Source organism: Periplaneta americana, chromosome 16, assembly GCF_040183065.1.
Source record: "Periplaneta americana isolate PAMFEO1 chromosome 16, P.americana_PAMFEO1_priV1, whole genome shotgun sequence".
NCBI lineage: Eukaryota > Metazoa > Arthropoda > Insecta > Blattodea > Blattidae > Periplaneta > Periplaneta americana.
In genome coordinates this window covers 162,813,870-162,835,809 of record NC_091132.1, presented here as the reverse complement: position 1 = coordinate 162,835,809, position 21,940 = coordinate 162,813,870, and the positions used below count along the sequence as shown (strand labels likewise).

The 21,940-nt window shown below is 36.4% G+C and overlaps 1 protein-coding gene across 1 annotated transcript in view; it reads left to right on the top strand.

Annotated features, from left to right (window-relative positions):
• Positions 1-21,940, top strand: part of LOC138691426 (zinc finger protein 107-like) — a 57,125-nt gene that overhangs the window by 8,621 nt on the left and 26,564 nt on the right. The window contains exons 4-5 of the mRNA XM_069813352.1: positions 5,855-5,940; positions 19,184-20,513. Coding sequence (XP_069669453.1) covers positions 5,855-5,940; positions 19,184-20,513 — 1,416 coding nt within the window. The remainder of the gene's footprint in view (positions 1-5,854; positions 5,941-19,183; positions 20,514-21,940) is intronic.

Here is a 21,940-nt window from a genome sequence, read left to right as displayed (position 1 = left end):
GTGCTTCATACAAAAGTTGTTTAGCTTTTTATGAGGAATGAGAAAACAACATAAAAAATGTAGGTTCCTATTTAAAAAAATTAAATTGACCCTAAAATAACCATCACAACGTCCTGCAAATAAAACACGACAAATGGCATTTACTTTCCCCCATAATATCAAGTAACTTTTATTCAAGACATTTATTTCTACAATACTTAGTTTTGGAGATATAGTACAGTATCAATTTAAATGGTCCACCCCGTATTCCACTTTCAGAATATTTAATAATTTTCTGGACTTACTGTTATTAAATCAGCATTAACACCATTTACTAGGGATGTTGATCTGCCATTATTTTCTTTATCTCTCACGAAACTAGTTTCTTGATATTTTACAAGCTTCCATAATGATAAATTTCATTTTCCATCCATCAATCCATTTCGAAATTTGAATTTTCTGAGTCTGCTGTATTAGATGTTATTTTATATAGAGTGTTCCAGCAATAAGTACCAGTTTATTCATTGGCTGCTAGGCTGCAACTGCGGCTGAGTAACTGATGGGTGACCAGCTCCCCCTCTCTCGGCTTTCAATACTTCATGTAATGTTTCAATGACTAGTCAGTCTGAGATTGAAATATGTAGAGATGAGTCGTGTTCAAAATAGCGTAATGGTGAGATATTCTGTACTTGACCTTACGTACAGTGTAAAAACTTATACGAAAAAGGAATTGTGTGGCAAAATAAGGGGAAAATTTAGAAATTGTTTCCCAGGCCACTCAGTTCCAACCAGGAGGGCAATAAAACAAAATTAGTGATAAAGTTTATTCCAACAGGTTGTGTAATTGACAAAAAAAAAACAACCACAATATCGTGTGATTACAGAAGAAAAAATTGACGAAGTTGGAGCAGCTTTGAAATGTACGCCTGAAAAGTCTCGGAGATGTGTAACACAGAGGACTGGAATTACAAAAACATCTGTCCATCCAGCAATAAAACATTTTAAAGCCCTTCATAAGAACTGTAGTTCATCACTTAACGCCTTGATTTTAACTCAAAACTTAATTTTTGTAACTGGATGATAAAAGAAGTTCATGATGATGAAATAGATTCCGAGTTGATTTTTTTTTTCTGATGAAGCATTGTTTTTTCTTAATGGACATGTATCATCGCGTAATAACAGGCACTGGGCAATAGAAACACCTCGACATGTGATCGAGGTTCCACAGCATGGAGAAAAAATAGGAATGTGATGTGCCATCAATGCTCACAGAATTGTTGGACCTTACTTCTATGAAGAGACAATAAAGAGTGAAAGGGCATACACCTTATTTTGAGACCATTGTGTGAAGAACTGACATATCTTCTTCTTCTACTGTGGCACCACAGCCCACAATCGAGCCTTGGCCTCCTCTATCCTTTTCCTCCATTCTTCTCTATCCTTTGCCGCTCACCTCCAAGCTGCTGTCCCCAACAAAACCCTTGCATCCTCGTTCACCGAGTCCACACCTGTGGAGTAACGGTCAGCGCGTCTGGCCGTGAAACCAGGTGGCCCGGGTTCGAATCCCGGTCGGGGCAAGTTACCTGGTTGAGGTTTTTTCCTGGGTATTCCCTCAACCCAATACGAGCAAATGCTGGGTAACTTTCGGTGCTGGACCCCGGACTCATTTCACCGGCATTATCACCTTCATATCATTCATACGCTAAATAACCTAGATGTTAATACAGCGTCGTAAAATAACCCAATAAAATAAATAAATCGTTTACCGAATCAATCCATCTATTTATGGGTCTACCTTTAGGTCTTACACCATATATACCCTGTGGTCATCCATCCTGTGTATGTGACCAGTCCATTCCAGTCTTCGAAGCTTGATAAAAGTGACTATATCATTATCATTGTACAATTTATATAATTGAGCGTTGTACCTGATTTTCCACTGTGGATTCTGTTGGACTGGTCCGAAAATCCTTCTGAGGATTTTCCGTTCAAATGCTCCCAATGCCATTTCCATCTTTTTTTGTCATGACCGAGGCTTCACTTCCATAACATAGGACGTTTATAATAATAGTTCTATAAATTTTCACTTTTGTTATTCTATGTACACAATTAGATTTCATTATTTTCAGTACCACAAAATACATCTTATTTGCTTGTAAAATTCTCCATTGTACTTCTGTCCATTTATCAATATTAGAATTAAGAATTATGCCTAAATACTCAAATTCATTCACCATCTCAAATTCACCCAAAATTGGCGGTATTTCCGGTCGATCTCTACTTTCGACCATTCGCTTAGTCTTATCTGTATTAATCTGAAGCCCAATCTTAACAGCTGTCATTTTTAGCTGGTTATATACTTCTAATGATTGCAGTGACCTTCCCATTATATCCAAATCATCAGCATATCCTACAATCTATACACTCTTGTATAGTAATGTGTTATTTAAATCTATATTAATTTGTTTCATTAGAACTGACATATCATGAATGGTTAACGGGATATTTTCAACAGGATAATGCGACCGCTCATGCTGGCAATGCGTCTATGACAGAGTTCACCCCTATGTTTGGTCAGAGAATTATTAGTAGGGGGTTATTGGCCTGATCATTCCCCAGATCTAACACTGTTAGATTTTTATTTATTGGCAACACTAAAAAACAAAGTGTATGCATATACTGTAATCTTCGCTCAATTGAACAACTGAAATACAAATTCGTGACGTAATTAGACAAATTGGTGCAGTGAAGCTCGTGAATGTGAACAATGGTCTTTTACGGCGATTCTAACTCTGTATAGCTCAAAATGGTCAGCACTTCCAGCAGCTACTGTCATAAGGGTGAGTACAATATTCTATAATTAATATAACATATAATAATATCAGATACAACGTATTATGGTTAGTAAGTATGCCTGTATTTTGTACTCGTCAGATATTGGAGAAAAAATGGGAGTATAAGGGTACAGTTCATCAGTTATTCATAGATTTCAAAAAGGCGTATGACTCGGTTAAGAGAGAAGTTTTATATAATATTCTTATTGAATTTGGTATCCCCAAGAAGCTAGTTCGATTAATTAAAATGTGTCTTAGTGAAACTTACAGCAGAGTCCGTATAGGCCAGCTTCTATCTGATGCTTTTGCAATTCACTGCGGGCTAAAACTTGGAGATGCACTGTCACCTTTACTTTTTAACTTCGCTCTAGAATATGCCATTAGGAAAGCTCAGGATAACAGGCAGGGTTTGGAATTGAACGGGTTACATCAGCTTCTTGTCTATGCGGATGACGTGAATATGTTAGTAGAAAATCCACAAACGATTAGGGAAAACACGGAAATTCTACTTGATGAAGTAAAGAGATAGGGTTTGAAGTAAATCCCGAAAAGACTAAATATATAATTATGTCTCGTGATCAGAATATTGTACGAAATGGAAATATAAAAGTTGGAAATCTATCCTTCGAAGAGGTGCAAAAATTCAAATATCTTGGAGCAACAGTAACAAATATAAATGACAGTCGGGAGGAAATTAAACTCAGGATAAATATGGGAAATGCCTGTTATTATTCAGTTGAAAAGCTGTTGTCATCTAGTCTGCTGTCAAAAAATCTGGAAGTTAGAATTTATAAAACAGTTATATTACCAGTTGTTCTGTATGGTTGTGAAACTTGGACTCTCACTTTGAGAGAGAAACAGAGATTAAGGGTGTTTGAGAATAAGGTTCTTAGGAAAATATTTGGGGATAAGAAGGATGAAGTTACAGGAGAATTGAGAAAGTTACACAACACAGAACTGCAGGGATTGTATCCTTCACCTGACATAATTAGGAACATTAAATCCAGGGCATGTAGCACGTATGGGCGAATCCAGAAATGCATATAGAGTGTTGGTTGGGAGACCAGAGGGGAAAAGACCTTTGGGGCGGCCGAGACGTAGATGGGAGGATAATTTTAAAATTGATTTGAGGGAGGTGGGATATGATGGTAGAGACTGGATTAAACTTAGGACCAATGGCGGGCTTATGTGAAGGCGGCAATGAACCTCCAGGTTCCTTCAAAGCCAGTAAGAAGTAAGTAAATATGCCTGTAAGTTTTACTTAGGTGAAATGGCGTCAGTTTTAGGGCCTTGTTGGCAGCCGTCGCTCAATCACTGTGGTACCCAGCGGCCAAAGAATAAACCGTACCTATCACTGGAACACTTAGTAGTTAAACAGGATAAAGTATTTGTGGAAGCAAGACCCTTATTTTCTGCACTCTTATCTGAAAAGAACATCAAGTCATATTAGAGAGGCTGCATTTTGAGAGAATAAAATTTTCAACAATGATACAGCGAAATCTATAGTAATAATAAATCTGTAGCCGAAATTTGTCTGGTAATTTTCGATTTTCCAAAAAATAATTGGTCCCAACATATATAATTAACCGCCCTGAAACCGAAAATCGTTTTTTTGAAATTTTTGTTTGTATGTCTGTCTGTCTGTCTGTTACCTTTTCACGTTATAATGGCTGAACCGATTTATATGAAAATTGGAATATAAATTAAGTTCGTTGTAACTTAGAATTTAGGCTCTATGGCATTCAAAATATTTTATTTGAAAGGGGGATTATAAGGGGGCTCGAATTAAATAAATCGAAATATCTCCCATATTAATTTTCATGAAAAAATTACATAACAAAAGTTTCTTTAAAAATAATTTCCGATAACTTTTTTTCTATGCAAAGTCTTGATAGGACTAATATTTAATGAGATAAATGAGTTTCAAAATTACAATAACAATGCCATCTAAGGTGGTGTAATGAAATAAAAAACAAATGACTTCGTCTATAAGGGACCTTGGACAACTACATTCGAAAGCTATGAAACGTATGGTAGCCTACAGAGAATCTTTCTGTGTTTGTATGATGTAATATCGGAAAACTAAATTAACCGATTTTTATAATTAATTATTAATTCACCATTGGAAAGTGTAGTTTCTCTAGATGGACATAATGCTATAATGTTGTTATAGTAACTTCTGAGTGAATTGACGACAGGTAAGATTAAAATAGCTTCTTATGCACAGAAAACTTGATAGGCATTCGTTTCCTGTATTTCCTAAAATAATTTTTATGACTGGATCAAAATGATCGCATTTTCATTTTTTTTTAATACAATTTAAATTAAGTAACATAATAAACGATTTATCCTTCTATCAAACACGAATGTTCCCTGGATCAAATGTCCTATTAAGGGGTAATTATGTAATTACTTTAGATCTATTTCTAACGGGTGCAGCGGAGCACATGGGCATGGCTAGTGTATGCATAAGTAAATAAATACATTTTTACTCTTCATTTGTATCAGATATTGTAGAAAATCCTGGTTATCTATTTTGCAGGTTAATTGGACCACATTTTGTAGAAAAGAACAAACCCGTATGATACCTAAAGTGAGAAAAATGCACTTCAAAGTTAAACGAGAGTAATAAATTTACAAATAAATGTGTTTACCTACATATTGCTTTAACCAAAAGCGTAATTATAAGACTGACTTTGTTCAAAATATGGATCATTAGAATTATTTAATTATTGAGATATTTTTGTTTGGTTCTTTTCTGCAGAATGCGATGTAATTACACATCACTTTTTCAATGTTGCAACTTGATTCCAGTGCATTTCAATGCAGGCAAATACCTCGAATATAAATAATACATGGAGAATGTAATTGAAGGCAGTTTGAGAGAACCAGTTCGATTTTGTATGCAAGTCATTACAACCTTGCTGAAAATGAGATTGTATCAATTAGGTTTGCAAATTTCTAACATTTAATGTTAGTCGCTGACGTAGGAAAGCGATTACCCACATATTCATCTCTTCATTATCTACTTACTTTTCCAGAAAGATTTTGTCGATCTGGACAGAGTTCAGCAGGAACAGAAAGTGCAAGTATCTTCGGAGGAGGAGGATGAAGTGTTTCCTGACAGGTGAGTGTAGTGTGCAATATATTTTCAGATTTATCACCCATTGCATGAATACACTTTTATTTTCGCATCTGGATCGCGAATTGTTATGGTCACTAATATTTCCATAATTTTGTCTTGGACCTTACATCCAGTGTGCGAGTATGGCTCCTTTTCCTTAATTTCAATACCACACACTAAGGACTAGCGCTTAATATTTTAACAAATTCATTGTGCAGAAAACAGAATTAGACACTGCTACAAGGGTAGTCTTTTATAACAATTGAAACATATCAGACACTTAGTTGGGCATCTTGTGATTTCGAGACACATATAGGTAGATTATTTTGCTGGATTAAAATTTTATAAAATCTACTTCGATGTGTAAAAAATTACGGAGCATTTGACATTGGTTAATGTTTTATATATAAAAGTACATCTATTTGCAATAAAATATCGACGAATCAGAACATTACTATCGTAACTACCACTTCTGGCGAAAATAAAGTTACAATGTCGTCCTATGTTCCAATCTCATGTCATGGCAGTCCAGTTAAATTGTATGTGCACTCATTTCTGATTTAGCATGCAAACATGAATCACCAAACATCGTAACTTGAAAAACGCCCAGTTTTCAATTGTACATTATTGTAAGTGATGTTACGATACTTCAACACTAAGATTATCCTAAGCTTGAGTGGCCTAACCTCGTGACTGCTTTTTCTAAACTGCCGAACAAACATTTGTATTGAACTTCTCAGTATTTGTATTCATGGGAGAAACGATCATTGATGAAGCTGGTGGTTTGAGAAGTTTGCCTTGTGCATTTTGTGTCAAGAAGACAGTTTTATAACATCTATAGTGATATTAACACTCGTAATACCAGACAGAGTATACTGGCTACCCCAGCTATAAAAGTAGTGTATAAAATCAGCATGTGCTACAACAAGTATTTCTGGCTGTGTGTCGACCTGGTTGGCAAGTTGGTATAGCACTGGCCTTCTGTGCCCAAGGTTGTGGGTTCGATCCCGGGCCAGGTCGATGGCATTTAAGTGTGCTTAAATGCGACAGGCTCATGTCAGTAGATTTACTGGCATGTAAAAGAACTTCTGTGGGACAAAATTCCGGCACATCCGGCGACGCTGATTTAACCTCTGCAGTTGCGAGCGTCGTTAAATAAAACATAACATTTAGCATTTTCTGGCTGTGTGATGTTTTTAAATAAGCTTCTCACATTACAATAATGCATTGTATACTTACAGTTTTCTATTTTTGTTAGTTATATTTTTTAAAGACCTTCTGGGGTAATCAGACTACCCCTCTTGGTATGGTATGTTTTCTTCCTCTTCTTGAAAATTTGTCTTATTATTCGATGGGCAGATCGACAGATTGATGAAAGGACAGAGGAACAGACAGACATATGGAAGGACAGATGGACACAAGGACCGACGTACAGAGGGATGTAGGGGATAGACTGACAGACGGACGGACAGAGAGATTTTGGACAGGCCAAACAGACAGATAGACAGGTAGGTAGACAGACAGACGGATATATAAAGATAATGTAATGTCACTAAACATTGCTTCATACATCTGACAATATACAAAAATCTACTGGAGTATTTCAACTATACTGCTTGGTACAAGGAAGGTGCAGAAAACATAAAGATTAATTTTTGGTCCTACAGAATATATCTGTTACGATAACAATGATTATTATTATTAGAGGAGAAAAATTCTCTCTGGTGCCGGGGATCGAACCCGAGTTCTTGGTTGTACGTACCAAGTGCTCTAACTACTGAGATACGCCGAAGTTCAATCCACAGCACCGTATCGAATCCCTCTCCTCTAGTGTTTTTCCCTTTGTGGCCTAACTCCAAGTTCGACATATATGTTGACATATATTAAATTATAAATCTTCATTGCATAATGATAGAATTTCCTTTTTGTGTTCACCCAAGCATTTCACTAATTTATTAGAGATTCCATTAACTTCTGTTGCTTTTCCATTCTTTTTCTGTGAGCATTAGTTTAACTTCTTCCCTTAAAATAGAAAATCCTTTTTCATCTTCTGGTACTGCTGCTTTGTCTTCTATAGCAAAGTCATTTGGACTATCCCTTGTCACATATAACTCTCTTACATATTCCTTGTTTGTCTGTTATTTCATTTCAGATTTCGTCCTGTATCAACCAATGAATTTCGTGTCCTTACGTGTGAAGTCCAAACATTTTACTTTGCAGGTATAGCAAGTCTATCTGCCTTTTCTCTCTAGCTCCTCTGTTTCTTTACATTTTTTTTATCCAGTCTTCCTTCATTTTATCAGTTTCTCTTCATAGTTCCTTGTTTAGTTTCCTGTATTTTCTTCTACCTTCTTCTGTGTTGATGTTTTTCCATTTTCTCCTTTCCTAAATCTCCAACATTTTACCTGTGACCTAAGGTTTTTTAATCCTCACACTTTGGCTGTATTCTATTGTTTCTTCTGCTGTTATATGTATACAGCTTTTTAAATCAGTCCATTACTATTTGCAAATGTGGATTCTACTGTAACGGCTTTCTCTTGAAAATTTGCTTGTAATTTTCGGCAAAAACGTATTACGGCGAACGCCAGTAGGGGAAGTTATCCCCACCCGCGCCGCTCGGCACCTCGCTTGCATGCTCTCTCTCTCTACTGTCTCTCTCTCTACTATCTGTCCCGCTTCGATGGATCACTGCCTACCACACTGTAATACGCATTAGACAACTGTCCACAACCACAATGCAATACGCATTAGACAACTGTCCACAACATGTACTGACACAACACAACACAACACACTGTAATGTGGTTTTGATTAAACAACACTCACCTGTTAACTTTGCATGTCCTCGAAGTAACAATAGTATTTTTTTCTCACAGGTTGGACACTCGTAATGACTAGCAAGTAGTCCATGCTCCTCACAGTACCTTACCGTATCCGCCTTCAAATTCTCCCTGGACATTTTCAGGAAGAAGTACACGTCTTCGATACGGATCATCACTACACATGGTTACGTCTGTACACGAAGTTGGACACGGACACAATAAAGCTCCACCAGTGTGCGTTAACACTTATGCCACCCCCGTAGTCAACCCCTACCAAGCGACATTCACAAGCCCACCAGTTTCTACCCACGCTATTCGGTCATTGTCCCCTTCTGCAATACGTTATGGCAGTTCCCTTAAACATAAATAGATTCATTTTCCCTTCTACCCCAACTCGCCTCAGTAGTCGACAGGTCTAAAGCGTGAACAAAAAGCGTGCGTTTAGGTTTAGTTACGAATTTTCTCGGATCGAATCTCCCCTCCTGCGAAGTCGTAAGAAAAAAGAAAAGAGAGAGACATGAAGCAAGAAACAGAGAAGGAGAGGCTGGAGAGAGAGAGAGAGAGAGAGAGAGACTGACAGGACGAAGTTCCTCTTTTGCTTCGTAGATGTCGTTACTCTTTTTGTTCCACTTTCCTACACTAGATGTCACCCCACCCTAAACCCCTATTTCCACTCTTTCCCGCTAGGGTGTGTGGTGAGCATGTAGGGGAAAAGTGGAAAGGGGACGAGGGCAGAGCTTTGCGTTCGCCGTATTACGTTTTTCCCTAATTTTCTTTTTCCTCTTCATTCTTCAGTTTTTCCATATTCAATTTCTTCGTCACCTTTCTTTCTCTTATCTTCTTCTGACGAATATCTACTTCGCCTGTGAGCAGGACATCATCTGAGTTAATATCCACCCTTTGAATTTTTAAGCAATTTCGGAATATTTCCTGTACTAGTATATGAGTCGCATGGATGCAAACCATTTCCACTTTTCAGCGAAAATGAGTTTTTCTCGCAAAAAATATCTCCGCTTTGAAATATACAAGTTCACTAATAATTTATAAGTAAACAGGGACAATTCCTACTCATTTGATCACTGCTAAAGCAGGTTTTAGATTCAAACACCAACATTTCCTCAGAGCATTGAGGTACAATCCCTGACATTTCTATTAACCAATACCTGATGTGAATTAAGTCACATGATTCCCGCCTATTCTACCACTTATCACTTGTACTTCGTTGCGAGCGAATTGGATATTTTAACTGTGTGACTTAAACTATTATAAAATAGTAAAGTATAAATGTTTACTGTTTTAAAATGGAAAGCAATATCAGTCCTGCTGATCCATGGCGAGGCAGGAAACGAACACGCAACGAGGATAATTGGAAGAGGAACATTTCCAAGAAGGAAAGGTGAGTTTATTTTGTACTGAACACTGTTGGAACACCTGTGCTGATCTCAATGTCATAACATTAATTTCTGTGAACTTTTTGTGTCCTGATTGCATTTTATCTCTACTTTTATTCAGATATGCAGCCTCTTCACTTCCACATTACCCTTCCTGTGAACATCGGAAAGCGAAGTCTTCATTTCAGTGTCATTCGTTAACAATGAAGGACATTAAATCATTCCACCATACGTTTTATTTAAATAAAGACAAAATTGGTCAGGATACATTCATCATGAAGTATTGTGTGTCCACTCTTCCGAAGAGGCGTAAATACGACCCAACCCAGAAAGCCCGATCTGTTTCTACAAAGTATTACATTGTCAGTGAAACAAATAAAAGAATGGTTCCTGTGTGTAGAGATGCATTTTTAGGTGTGCTACGCATAGGAAAAGATCGCGTAGCTCGTATTATGAGGCAATGTACATCATCAAGCAGCATGCCACGTGAAAATAGGGGTGGGGATAGAGTTTCCCACAAAAATGAAGCAAAGCGTACTGGTGTAAAAACATTCATCGAGTCTTTAAATTGCAGTACGGGACATTATTGTCGTTCAAAGACAGCTCAACGTTTTTATTTGCCATCAGAACTGAACATAAAAAAATTATGGCGTATGTATAACGGAAAAGCTGATGTAACAATGAGAATTAAACAGTGTTTTTTTAGACAGGTATTTAACACCTTCTACAATATTGGTTTCGGAAGCCCTGCAACTGATATATGTTCAGTTTCCCTATAGTTAGGGGAAAAATTTAAAGAGAGAGAACTAACAAGGAGAGGACACGCTCTGTATATCACCGATTATGTGAGATGAAAGTACAAGACGTACTGTTTAAAGTCATACCTGGTATAGGTGGCCAATGACCCCTCGTTTTGGAAATATTGGCTATTGTTTGTGACAGATATCCGTTAATTACTTAATAGGGAAGCTTTAGACTGTGTAACGACATAGCCCATATGGTTGGATGCTGAGTTGTTATCCAAACAACCTCAGTTCGAATCTTAATTAGTCCTATATTTTTTTTTTCTTTTAATAATGATTAATATTGTGATCACAGTAATCTGTTTACATATGTCATATTTCTCAATGTATTGAACGCTTGATCATGTTTTAAACAAATTACTAATTAACTAACATTGTATTGTAAAGGATAAACAATGAAACATTGCTCATGTAGGCAGGTAAGATGTGTCACTGGTGTCTGTTCTGTTTCTGTAGCAGCTATTCCACTTCAATTTGTACCTGATTCATTATGATAAATGTCATAAAAACATACTATACATGCATATTTCCTGCACCGTGCACAGCAAATGAAAGAAGGTTGTCCACAGTCACACACATTTTTCCGCATTTCTACTGCGAAACAAATATATTATTCACATTCACAAACACTTCTCATTCGTTTATTAATTTTGATGCATACCAGCGTATTTCAACATGGCTTCGAATATAGGAGCTGATAACTGAAAGTGAATTAAAAAAATTAATAATAATAATAATAATGATAATAATACTAATACTTACTTACTTACTGGCTTTTAAGGAACCCGGAGGTTCATTGCCGCCCTCACGTAAGCCCGCCATTGGTCCCTATCCTGAGCAAGATTAATCCAGTCTCTATCATCATATCTCACCTCCCTCAAATCCATTTTAATATTATCCTTCCATCTACGTCTCGGCCTCCCTAAAGATCTTTTTCCCTCCGGCCTCCCAACTAACACTCTGTATGCCTTTCTGGATTCGCCCATATGTGCTACATGCCCTGCCCATCTCAAACGTCTGGATTTAATGTTCCTAATTATGTCAGGTGAAGAATACAATGTGTGCAGTTCTGCATTGTGTAACTTTCTCCATTCTCCATTCTCCTGTAACTTCATCTCTCTTACCCCAAATATTTTCCTAAGCACCTTATTCTCAAACACCCTTAACCTATGTTCCTCTCTCAAAGTGAGAGTCCTAGTTTCACAACCATAAAGAACAACCGGTAATATAACTGTTTTATAAATTCTAACTTTCAGATTTTTTGACATCAGACTATATGATAAAATTTTCTCAACCGAATATAACAGGCATTTCCCATATTTATTCTGTGTTTAATTTATTCCCGAGTATCATTTATATTTGTTACTGTTGCTCCCAGATATTTGAATTTCTCCACTTCTTCAAAACATAAATTTCCAATTTTTATATTTCCATTTCGTACTATATTTTCGTCACGAGACATAATCATATACTTTGTCTTTTCGGGATTTACTTCCAAACCTATCGCTTTACTTGCTGCAAGTAAAATTTCCGTGTTTTCCCTAATCGTTTGTGGATTTTCTCCTAACATATTCACGTCATCCGCATAGACAAGCAGCTGATGTAACCCGTTCAATTCCAAACCCTCTCTGTTATCTTGGACTTTCCTAATGGCATACTCTAGAGCAAAGTTAAAAAGTAAAGGAGATAGTGCATCTCCTTGCTTCAGCCTACAGTGAATTGGAAACGCATCTGACAGAAACTGACCTATACGAACTCTGTTGTACATTTCACTGAGACATATTGTAATTAATCGAACTAATAATAATAATAATAATAATAATAATAATAATAATAATAATAATATCAAGCTTTAAAAAATGAGAAGACATTAGGATTCGAACTTAGGTTGCCTGGATGGCAACTCAGCATCCAGCCATATGAGCTACGCCATTACACAGTCTAATGCTTTCCTATTAGGCACGTAACAGAAGTATGTCACAAACAATAGCCAATATTTTCAAAACGAGGGGTCATTGGCCACCCATACCAGGTATGACTTTAAACAGTCCGTCTTGTACTTTCATGTCACGAAATGTTATTTAATTCGGTGATATACAGAGCGTATCCTCTCCTTGTAAGACCTAAAGAAGAATCACACGTGCCAGAAATGGGTTTCTCACACTTAGTGCGAATGCCTTTTATGAAATTTTGAGAGATAATAATGGCAGTGTGAAAACATTTAGCTATGACTGTCAAAAAAATATGCCCCTACTGAAAATTCCTCATCAGGCTTGTTATTATGCTCGACAGATGTACACCTACAATTTTACTATTGTAGAAGGTTGTTTAAAAGATAAACTTTCTCCAAATAATTTATTTATTTATACGTGGAATGAAAACGAGCTTCCAAAAGCCTCGAATGAGATTTCTTCAGCTGCTTTTCATAGACTGACGCACACTGAATTCCTCCAATCCATTGAAACTGTTAGACTAATATCAAATGCTTGTGGAGGACAAAGTAAAAACACATCTATGGTCCTAATGTGTTTTAAATTGTTGAATAGTGTCAACGCTTAGTTAGGAGAATTGAGATAGTATTTCCTGTAGGAGGCCATAGTTATCTTTTCCCAGAGCAGCTTTTTGGGCAAATCAAAAAAATTGTAAGGAAAATATGAACGATTATTAGTCCCCAGATGTATAAAGATATATTCCAGCAATTTGGTACATTAACAGAACTTGGCAAAGATACAGAAGTATATGACTGGAAAAAATATACTAAACTTAAGAAAATTCCTGGACAGTGGCATTTCAAATTCAACGAGGCCAAGAGGATGATCCTGACTCGTGAAAAAGGAATTCTGAAAATCAGAGGTGAACCATTCTATAGATCTGATCTAGGATTTGCAAATTTTGTTCTCAAAAGAGGCAATAACATTGACAAGGTCAAACCTGAAATTTTGCCCTTACATGTGCCAGTTAAAAGAGAAAAATGTTTTGATATTGATTCAATGCTAAAGCTCATTTCGGAGATGAATGGAAGGAACAAAGTGACCTTGAATTCTATGGGCAAGTGGTTGATAATGCAGCAGATAGTGAGTCATTACTAGTGGAAGAAGAATGCCTCTGTGATGCACAGGGTGAAGCAGAGTTATTGAGGATTTGAACTGTGTGCAGTGGCGTTTCTATGTTTTTTTTTTTCTGAGTAAAAATGTTTATAATACTGAATATGTAAAATATAAACTAACTGTGGATATTTTCAAATAAGTTTAAACTATTGTTTGCAAATAAGAATTATAAAAAGTAGTAATACTGAATTCGTCTTATTCCTATATCCGCCACTGATTTAATTGTTTGCGTTTGTTTTTCAATAATATTGTATGAAATATATATCATAAGTAAATTTAGATTCAGGTTCATGCAGTTTTTTGAGTAGCAACTGTAAAATAATGTTGTAAATTAATATTATAAATAAATTAAGAAAATCATTAAGAAGCAAACTCAGACATTTCCATATTATCTTGGCATATTTATAGAAAACAATTAACAATTCTTGTTATTTAAAATAATAATTAAAGTGTTAGTTCTGTCTTTAAACGATTAGTACAATTTAGATATTTTATGTAACATGATTTGTTAGTAATTGGTTTTCTTCATTTCCTGAAAAATTAACAAAGATGGAAATGTCGGGGTTTGCATCTATGCAACTCATATAATCTATCTGATATCTGCTTTCGTTCGTTGGGCATGTCCATGTGTTTCTTCTTCGTTTATGTTTTTGGAATAATGTATTTCCAAATCCTCCGTACTAATTTTGCATACAATATGAGCAGCCCATGGTTTATTTCGATTCCCAAGCTTGACACCAAAATAACTTAGATATGCTCTCCTCACAAACTGAGAAATAGTTTTCCAGTTTTAAGTATGTAACCCCCAAAAATATAACAAGATACATTGGTGTAATTCATGCACGACCATTATGAAGTAGCCATGCCCGATCTGCAGAAATGCACATCTCCTATAGGGATATCCTGAACTAGCACCAACAGATAGCGTGCGTGTACTTTGAGGGATGCGCTTTGCGTGTGCATTTGTTTTCCGTATATAAACATTTAGGATTTACGTAGTGTATTAGTACAGTAAATACTCTTAAGAACAACTCAAAAGCCACATTTTTGTTGTGTTCCTATATGTAAAAACCAGGAAAACCTTTTGTCTTCATTCAGGTTCCGAAATATTCTGAATATATGCTTTAAACCTTAAACATTTAACTAATTAAATTGCGCCTCGAAAATGCTAGCTATTAACCACAAATATTAGCCTACTTCAAGTAAAGAATTGCTGGCTACAGTTTCAATTTGCAATCTCGACAGCATGCTACGTTAGCTTTAATTATATTCAGTACTTCTGCGAAGTTTACGCCTGCAATAAACTCCGATTAACTGGTGTTTATTATCCAGGACGATCCATAGTGAAATCCATTTCGTGAATAATGTTTTTAATGTGCTGTAGAGTAATTATTAAAACCATGTTTTTACTTCAAATTTTCAAAATCATCCTACATAGTATTCAAAACTGCATGTCCTTAACCTACAAAACACAGGAATAATCGTTATACTACTGCGATCATATTATATAATCTTATCAAACATTGCATTTAATCTTTCTGCAACTAGAGAAAAAATACGAGGAATTCAGTCTCGATAGTCACTTTCCTATGAAAAAAAAAAAAAAAAAAAACATTGGTGGCTGCATATCTTGTTTTTAGCGTATACTACTTACCATACTAATGATTAAATAGGTAATATTCATCTTCTACAAAGTTCCTATTTTATTTGTTTATTTTTTTATTCGTGCACCTCGTTCTCAAAGTTCTTGTTTAGGTTCATGAATATTCAATTTACTCGTATCTATATTCTGCAAACTGCAGATTTTCCCATCCATCTCATAGAGGGAATCGCTCAGTATTATACAAGTTTACACTATTAATTATAGTAAATTAAATTAAATTATGAGGCAAGAAAATACTGAATTATATTAAATTATACTAGGTTATACAAAATAATTATAAATATAATTTTGACACGCACAGAAAACCAACAAGTGGGAGGACATAATAAACTGTAGCATATGACATAACATAGACCTACAACATATTGTACCGCATGGAACGCTCCTGCCATCTAACGGTAAAACTTCACATAAGATATCCCTATTCTTTCATAACTAGTATGTATTTAAGAACTTACAGTTCAGAATCCAATGTCTCGGATATCAAATTACAGGTAGAATCGCGTAAACATTCAAACAATACTTACTAAATTCTACACACGCAAATACACAACTTGGGTGACATAAGTAGAAACTGGGATTCTCACTGTCCATACAGATGAAGTCAGATATTATCTAGTCACCAAAAACCACTGTAATCATCTAGAAGTTATTATGGATTTTCTACTAAATCAAAATTATAATATACAGTGAACTCTGGATATAATGAACTCGGTTATAGTGAACATTCGGCTATAGTGAACCTAAATCGTTGGTCCCGACCCGTGTAGATTGAAAAATACAGTGAAACCTCTCATTTACGGACATCGAAGGGACATAACAATCTCCGCAACTGGGAGGTGTCCTTTATTGGGAGGGAGGCTCCCCAATCTAACAGTAAATTTATAATATGCATTATGTATCACTTCACGCTTTAAATGAAATGTATTACTGTAGTTTAATTCTAAATACAGTATTCTACACTAAATTCTTTGCAACTTTGAACTACAGTAGTTAAGACCTAAAAAGTAAAATACAGTACTGTGTCATGCAATTTTATTCTAGGTCTGCAATTATGCAGTACTGTAATTTACAGTTTTCAACTTAACCTTTACGTTCAGGTGCCATGTCAACTGATTGAAGTGAAGAGAATAATCCTACTAACCCAATCATGTGTCGAATACAATTTCACGATCGCGGAAATCTTGGATCCATCAGACAGGTTAAATTTTATGACTGTTTATCCACCCGGTTCCAGTTAACAAGGGGTAACCGGCTGGGCTAGTGGTAGCCTACGAGACCCTTGTTGTCTTCTTTCATGTTAAGGAATTTTTGTACAGTTCTCAAAACTAAATTTTCCATTTTTGTGAGACATTAGATCTTGAAAACCAAGTTCTGTCCGCAGTCAGGAGGTAAAGCAAGCTTTAGAACTGTGAAACAGCTGTCCATGTCCGTGTCTGAGAGTGTCCGTAAACGAGAGTTAAATTTATCATTATATCTATATTATTAGAGTTGGGACATAAAAATCTGTCCGTATTTGAGGAGTGTCCGTATCTTGGGGGTGTCCGCAAGAAGAGGTTTCACTGTACATTAATATTTCCGTTTATAGTGACTCCTGACTTCGGTTATAGTGAACCGAATACTATAACTTTCCTAAGAAAATGTAATTTAAAAATGGCCAAAATGGTAATTTAGGAAACCGTTTCTCCTATAAACTTCCAAGAATATGTTCAGAATAAAATCTCAAACCTTCTACTCCTTAAGTGCATTGAAAGACAAAGTATTTGTTCAGCTTCCTGGACAGCTTGAAATATATTAAAGAGAATAGTGTACGCAGTGAGGGATAAAGGAAGGATTAGTTCTGACCCCTTTAAAAAGGTTATTAGAAGACTAGAAAGAGGAAATGATTTCTTCTATAAAAGAGAGTAGGGTGATCGTCAAAAGGTAAATACAGGAAGGATTACAGTATAATGATCCTCAACCATTCCTCCCGCATCTTTGTAAAAGTGAACCCGTGGAAATTCCAAGGCCGACTACACAGTAGAATACCTCTAGTGGGAAGAGGTGCGAAATTCGCCAATGCCTACTATCTACATGACGAGATTAGATTCAGATTTCGAACTGTGAACATCAGGATGTCGATACATGAAGTGTTTAAGTTGGAAGATAAAGCGAACATTGGTAATGATATTGAACGTGGTCTGACCCAAACGACATTAATACTGTATGTATAGCAACGTCAGTAGTATAAAAACAGTTACTCCTGTTTTAGTGAACGAAATATGCTGGTCGGCAGAGGTTCACTATAACCGAAGTTGACTGTATATTATTGTATAATCATATAAATTCAGTAATATCTAAGAAATAAGAGTTCATATTATGGTCTAGGCAATGCCATTATCTGAATCAACGGTCCTAAGAACGAGTATGAAAACGAAGTTACTAAGAAAACAAGATATCGTAATTGGCTTGTGTTTTTATTGTCTCATGTGAAATGTTGTACCTTCTGTGTATATACATATTGTAACTTTATATAAATATTTATGCTCGACCATGCCGAAATGTAGTAATTATACACCTGGTAGTAGCCCGTTAATGCACCTCATTAAAGTACACCTATTCGTTATAATTCAGTTGTTCAGCCAATGAGCAATCACCTTTGTACTGATTGTACCATTATAAAACCGCAAGTATCGATTATTCTCGGATATGCAATCGAAAGACAATTAGCGAAAAGTCACGGAGGCTGGAAATCCAATACTGTCGCGAGTCGGTATAGCGCTGGCCTCCTATGTCCAAGGTTGCGGGTTCGATCCCGGGCCAGGTCGATGGCATTTAAATGTGCTTATATGCGACAGGCTCATGTCAGTAGATTTACTGGCATGTAAAAGAACTCCTGCGGGACAAAATTCCGGCACATCCGGCGACGCTGATATAACCTCTGCAGTTGCGAGCGTCGTTAAATAAAACATAACATTAACCAATACTGTCACAGAAGTTTATGTTCTGTTACAAAATAATTAGAGCGTTAATTGTAAATAATATTCAAATAAATTCAATTTGTCATCTCGTTTTTCAATTCTAAATCTATTTCCAGGTTATATCAAGCCTAATGTTCATTTTATTATCTAGAATATATCAAGGTCAATGACATTCGTGTTTCGAAAAAGATCAATACTTTCGCGTCTGCTCATATCTCACAATTCAGGTTACTTACATACCATAACATGAATACTTCTGAATAATTTCAAGTTAGAAAAGTAGTATGAAACTTGCCTATAATGGTAATTAAGACGCTCTTATGAAAACTATGATACTCGCTTGCGCTCGTTTCATAAACAAACATACTCGCGTCTTAATTACTGCCATTATAGGCTCGTTGCATAATGTTCTATTATGTATATGCATCTAATGTTCATTACATTTCAATCTCGCCACGTAGACTATTGTGGAGACTGATAAATTCTCATATTCATTTCAGCATTGTGGAAAATATTGAGAAGAATGTGTCACGAGAATGCGCCATTATTGGTCTTGAAGAAGACAAATTGGCACACTGTGAAGGTCAAAGACTTGAGTGTTCCAATACTAGTGACGTAAGCCGTAAGCATGCGCTCCTACGCACAGGCGACATGCCATTTCATTGCGATGCATGTGGGAAATCTTTCAGAAAATCAAGGAAGCTCGAGATACATGCTCGCATGCACACAGAGAAAAGGCCATTCAAATGCAAGGCGTGTGGAAAGTGTTTCTCACAATCGTCAGCTTTAAAAAAACATAGACGCATACACAGAGGCGAAATGCCTTTCAAATGCGATGTCTGTGGAAAATGTTTCTCAAAATCGGGTCACCTCGAGATTCACTCCCGTTTACACACTGGTTACAGACCATTTAAATGTGGAGAGTGCGGTGTGTCTTTCTCAAGGAATGCAGTTTTAATTAGACATGCAAACGTACACACTGGCGAAAAACCATTCAAATGTGAGGTATGTGGAAAATGTTTCTCATTATCAGGTGCCTTAAAAAGACATGGCCGAATGCACACAGGTGAAAGGCCATTCAAATGCGATGTCTGTGGAAAGTGTTTCTCAGAATCTAGTCACCTCAAAACTCACTCCCGCTTACACACCGGCGAGAAACCTTTCAAATGTAATGTCTGCGGAAAGTGTTACTCAGATTCGGGGCACTACTTCATTCACTCCCGCCTGCACACGGGTGAGAAACCATTTAAATGTGACGAATGCGGAAAGTGTTTCTCGAGGAAAGGTGTTTTAAAACGGCATGCAAGCATCCATACAGACAAAAAGCAGTTAAAATGTCAAGTGTGTGAAAAGTGTTTTTCAAATTTGTCAACTTTAAGCAGACATGCACGCATACACGAAGGCGATAAACCTTTCGAATGCGATGTCTGTGGGAAATGTTTTTTAGAATCGGGTCACCTCAAGAATCACTCTCGTGTACATACGGGCGAGAGACCGTTTCAATGCAATGAATGCGGAAAGTTTTTCACAAGGAAGGAAGTTTTAACAAGGCATATACGCATACATACAGGCGTTAGGCCTTTCAAATGCGAGGTATGTGGAAAGTGTTTCCCAGAATCGCGTAACCTCTTGTTTCACTCCCGATTGCACACTGGCGAGAGACCATTTAAATGTGATGAATGTGGAAAAAATTATCCGCATTCGGGAAGGCTAAAATTACATAAACTTGTACACACAGCTGAAAGGACTTTGAAATGTGATGCCTGTGGAAAATGTTTCACGTCTAAAGTTAAGCTAAGAAAGCATATGAATTTACATTCAGACCAGTGTTAATTTATTTTGTCAGTGTAGATTTTTGTAGATAATTACAAACCTAATTCATATGCACATTGACTCGGCGCTCCTAAATATTGTACAACTGCATCAGCCTCCAGAGGAAGAAGAGAGGTACGTATCGTGTGGATTTAGCACGTTTAGTTGAGCATTTATTTATTTACTGAAAGATAAGAATATGCTCTATTTGAAACTAATAACAATAGGCACGAACCTTTGGAAATAATGCCTGAAAATTGCCAAAACTTTGTCGTCATCTGCATAGGAAATTCCTTCTAACCTCTCATATGCAACTCTAGTGTAATTTTTTAACAATTTCTTGTCCGATATTTTAAATGGCTATGAAGAACAGTAAGACAATAATGAACGCACCTAGTTAAACACGTACATACAGTCACTTGCTGATAAATCATTGCTCAATCTAACTACAAGGTGGCTACCTGCTTATGCATTATAGAGTGTGGTTTCTCCCAGTTGGCAGTCACGCTCAAAATGCAATGTACTCAATTTCCCTGTATGTAAACATTCATGAGAGCAAATGTCGTGGAAGTGTTTCCTCGCCATTATGTATCTAAATGTTCATTTGCTCAGTCTTTGTTGCCACAGATTCTAGAATAAGACTGAATATTTACACATTAAGATAATAGTACAAATTCAATTTTTGTTGCACCTACAGTGTTTCTAACATTTTGTATTATCTTTCTATGGATTTTGCTCGCAGAATTCTTATTTAGTGTTACCACAGTCTAGTAAATACAGTCACGAAATTTGAGTTGTTGAGGGTCCTAGGAATAATAGACTGTGCCGGTACTATTTCGCATTGTCTGTGATGAGAATAGTAGCGATCCTAGTGGTTAGCAACTATTTATGGATGCTCATTCCCTACATATTTAGCTTCGTGACTATATTATAGACTGTGGTCTTACTATAAATTCTCTTACATACAATTTTAGTTCAAGATTTCCTTTTTTAATATATTGTAATACCTACACATTATTCACAAGCAATAAATCCAACTTAACTGAATTGCCTACATTTTTTTTACGCAGCCACTCGAAATCTTTCGCTCAGTTATTTTCAATAGGAATTTCCGCCATTGCTGCCTCGAAGCCTCTGCTTCAGTCCTTCACATTGAGGTGCCTTTGCTAACAGACAATGCCCTAAAGCACTGGACATATTTTGAAGTCCAAAATTTGAGGTCGGGGATGCCATGCCACAAGGCTATTCACCACTTGATATGAAATCATGAACATGGAGCTCAAGCAATCTCTGCATAAATTTCAGCCTTGTGAGCTGTGGCAGAAAATTGGTGTGAACCCAACTGTTTGTGTGCACTTTACCATTGACTGTCAACATCTTCTTCACAACAATACACCTCAGTGACTATAGCATACTTTTCAAGCTACTGAAGACTCCAATTATGA